This window comes from Psammomys obesus, unplaced genomic scaffold (genome assembly GCF_907164565.1).
Source record: "Psammomys obesus unplaced genomic scaffold, mPsaObe1.curated_primary_1811, whole genome shotgun sequence".
Classification (NCBI taxonomy): Eukaryota; Metazoa; Chordata; class Mammalia; order Rodentia; family Muridae; genus Psammomys; species Psammomys obesus.
The window spans coordinates 15243648-15247641 of NW_026596085.1; the positions used below are offsets into that span (position 1 = coordinate 15243648).

At 52.4% G+C, this 3994-nt stretch overlaps 1 protein-coding gene across 4 annotated transcripts in view; it reads right to left on the reverse strand.

Moving 5' to 3' along the window:
- Arhgap8 (Rho GTPase activating protein 8) overlaps nt 1-3994 on the reverse strand; it is a 45939-nt gene that overhangs the window by 6691 nt on the left and 35254 nt on the right. For all 4 annotated transcript variants that reach the window (XM_055627059.1, XM_055627055.1, XM_055627058.1 and 1 more), the window contains exon 8: nt 209-282. In XM_055627059.1, the coding sequence (XP_055483034.1) occupies nt 209-282 (74 nt within the window). The remainder of the gene's footprint in view (nt 1-208; nt 283-3994) is intronic.

Sequence of the window (3994 nt, forward strand, 5' to 3'; positions counted from 1 at the left end):
ACACACACACACACACACACACACACACACACACACACACACACGGAGGTATTACAGAGAGGCCACACCAGGGGCCACTGTGCCTGCACACCACTGCTGGCTCAGGTCACAGCTCCAGCGGCCTCTGGCCTGTGGAATGTTCGGGAGCTGAAGCGAAGCCCCTGTGGAAAGGCCCTGTTACAGGTCCCAGCTCCAGCCAGCTCCTTACCTTTCTCTCTCAGGTACGTCACCGTCCACCGCAGCACGGGGGGGATGAGTTCCCCTTGATTCTTGTCTTTGAGGCTGAGGGAGAAGAAAAGTATTGCCTTACTCATTCCAGGCCTTGATGGCAGGCACAGCCAGGGAAGGCTCTTGAATTCCCCATTCCAGAGACACGGCCTTAGCCTCCATGAAGCAACCACAAGAATCCAAACATTTGGAAGGACGGCACAGTGCCAGAACTCCACCCAGAATACGGTGTGGGAAATGCTGGGGACTGAAGGCTTCCCCAAGGGGCTACTTCAAGGTGAGGGTTTTGAGGGATGAGGAGGAGCTTACCAGGAGGAAAAAGAGAAAAAAAGCATTACAGACAAGAAGACAGACAGAGGTACAGAAAAAGTCTAACTGTGAGTGTGGACCCAGGAGACTAGACTAGGTGCCCATTCAATTTAAAAAATTTAAATTTAAAAAGTACTTGCTCATTCAATTTTTAAAAAAGTACTGGCTGGGCATGGTGGCACACACCTTTAAGCCCAGCACTTGGGAGGCAGAGGCAGGTGGATCCTGGTCTACATAGTGAGTCCCAGGACAGCCAAGACTACAGAGAGACCCTGCCTCAAAAATAAGTAAATAAACGAAACAAAAGGACACAGTAAAACCACGGCGCCTGAGACACAGTAACGGCAGATAGTCGCAAGCTCTCATGCAGATCCCAAGTCCCTGGCATCTAGCACTGGCTGGGGACCGTGGTGGAAGGAGCTACGCAGTCTTGGGAAAGGGTCTCTATGTCACTTCACTTGCAAGGAGTTGCTTTTTTGTGGACTGGCCATGGGCTGGCCCACACCACCTGCTGTGGGATATAAGAAGAGATGATACACATGTTTTTTTGTACGATCTCCTGACTGGGCCATACCTGCTTCAGTCCCCTGCCGGGAGAACAGTTGTCCCAGGTGGAGGCCACTCCCTTGGTGTGAGTGTCAGAAATAACAAGCTACATAAAGTGAGTTGAACCCCAGTTGCTCTGCACACTTCGTAGAACCCAGGAAAGAACGCCTGTTGCCGTACCGTGCTGAGAGTGAGATTATTTGTTACATGGCATCAACAAGAACTGACTGAGACACGGAAAAAAAAAAGGCCTGCTGCTATAACATGCTGAGGTGGAGACGGCTTGTTACACAGCATTGCCTGTGACAGCTGAGACATGGTTGCTGCTTGTGAGGCTAGGCCCACAGCTGCAGGGAAGGGACCTCAGGGTCTCTTGAAGAGAAAGGTGGATTAGGACACTGGGATCCAAGAAGAGGTATAAATACAGAAAGCACCCATTCTGTTCTATGAGGCTGAGATGAATGTTTTAGGCTGACTGGAACTTGGATTGGAAAACCGAGGCACAGATTGGTCACATGACTTGCTCAGTTGAGTGCAGAGATTTGAACCCAGGCAGGCTCCAGGACCTCACCTCTTCACCCTGTTCGTGCTGTCACTTGCAGTGTCAAGGTCACCACGTATGTGTGAGCTGGATACGAGCTCAGGAACAACCCACTCGGAGTGTAAATCCTGACAGAGGCAGAGGGCAGAGAGGAGGAGTATGTACAGCAACCATGGCTCTGCCAGCCAAACCCAGCACTCACCTGAGGCCTCTCCCTGAGGCCCCGTCACAGGAGCAATGGCCTCCACGCATCCTGACTCCGTGAGTGGTTTGGTTCCTCAGAGATCTTTCTCTCTGCTAAAGCCCTGAACAGTCACGGGGTAGCCATGGGGCTGGCCCTGCGGCGAGGCCCAGGAATGAGTGGGCCCTTCACAGCCTGTCCCATGTCAGCTCCCTATTTGCCAGCTGTCAGGGAGGAGGAGATGTCCCCGGGGAGGGAGGAACAGGGCAGCGGGAGCTGCAACGCTGCTTTCTAAGGAGCCGGATGTCCCATGGCACCTTCCTCAGAGCCGTGCTCTTGCCAGCCCAGTCCCTTAGCTTCCTTGGCCTCAGTCTCCCTCATTGTGGACAGTGAGGGTGTTGGCAGCACCTCTCCAGGGTCTGGGGCATGTAAGGGCATTGCTAAGTAGGAAGGCTGGTGGCAGAGATCATTCTCATGCCAGGAATTTGCTGGGCACCACGCTGCACTTTGCTATACAAGCAGATCTTGGGACAGGCAGAGCCTTCGGGACCATCCAACACTCCCTCCTCCAGTGTTGAGAAAACCCAGGGCTGCAGAGGGAGAGATTTCCCCCAAAATCTTGGGTCCACTAGACTACAGACCTAAGGACCTACCTCTACCTGTCAGAGCCTACAGCAACCGGGGACCTGACCAGAAATCATTGCTATCTGCAGGATTCCCCCAGTTCTGAGTCTCTGCAAGCAAGTACCCCACAGTCCAAGTCTCCCCTCCAGCCTCTCTTGCTGGCCCAAAGAGAGGCTTGCCCCATGGACTCCCAAAGTCAGTGCTGAGAATAACAATTATCCCAAGCAGGAGAACAGATGGGCCCCACTCATGTCCCGCCTGGGCGAGTGTGCCCAGGGCCATGGGGGAATGTTATACCATGTCCCTCCTGAGAACCCCAATGGCAAGGGGCAGGGGCAGGTCTCTGTAAAAATGCTTGGGGCACATTAAACCCATCCCCTGTGCTGAGGTTCTGAGGGGCATTCCCAGAAGCAGCCTAGAAGACAGAGCAACGTTCAGCCATCTGCCCAGAAGGCACTGGGGCGGCTCTGCTCATAAGCCCTGCCTGTCCCCTGGGAGAAGGGCTTGGCATCAGCCGGAGCAGGCTTTTTTTCCTACTTTTGCATGCACTGCATGTGGTGAATGCACAAACAGGGGAGTGGGGTGGGGCGAGGAGGGGATGCCACCGCAACGAAGCTGGTTGGCTGGTCACAGGCAGTGTGAGCACTTAGTCTGTCCCAGGGCACTGGCCTTTCCAGCCCTCCAGGACAGTCATTGCCCCCCGAGCCTCTCTGACCTCTGAGATGGTGGTTCAATCCCCAAGATGGGAGGAATGGCCGCAGCTCCCGTCACCACAGAGCCCCCTGGCCATAGGGTCAGCCAGGGAGGTCCTGGATGCCAAGGCAGCTAGATAATGCCAAAGGATTGGTGGTGGCTGGCTGTGTATTACGTGTCTTTGGGCGTCTGCTAGTGGCAGCATTTCATCCCTATGTTTATAGAGGACAAACCGAAGCTCAGAGAGGTAAAGCATTGTATTTGAAGTCACACTGCCTAGTGTGGGCTACAACCAGGGATGAAATCAGGCTAAGAGATGGCTCAGCAGTTAAGAGTGCATACTAGCCTACCCAGAGGACCTGAGTTCGGTTCCCAACACCCACACTGAGTGCTCATAGCTGCTTGTAACTCCAACTCCAGGAGATCTGTCGCCCTTTTCTAAGCTCCAAGGGTTCTACAAACTCACACACATAAATACATAATGTATATATTATATGTCGTAACATATAATACAAATACACACATGCACACACACACTTGGAAGCGTCAAGGCGACCTATGAAACAGGAGATTATATTTGTAAGCCGTATCTCCTAACAATCCAGAATGGGGGCTGAGGAGATGGCTCAGTGGTTAAGAACGCTGGCTGCTCTTCCAGGACATCTGTCTGGGTTTGATTCCTGGCACCCACATGGTGGCTCACAACCATCTCCAACGCCAGTTCTGAGTGATCTGACACTTTCTTGTGTCCTCCACAGGCTCCAGGCAAAACACCATATATATGAAAAAAAAACTGTATTTAGACTATATTCTGTCTATCTATCTATCTATCTATCTATCTATCTATCTATCTATCTATCTATCTATCTATC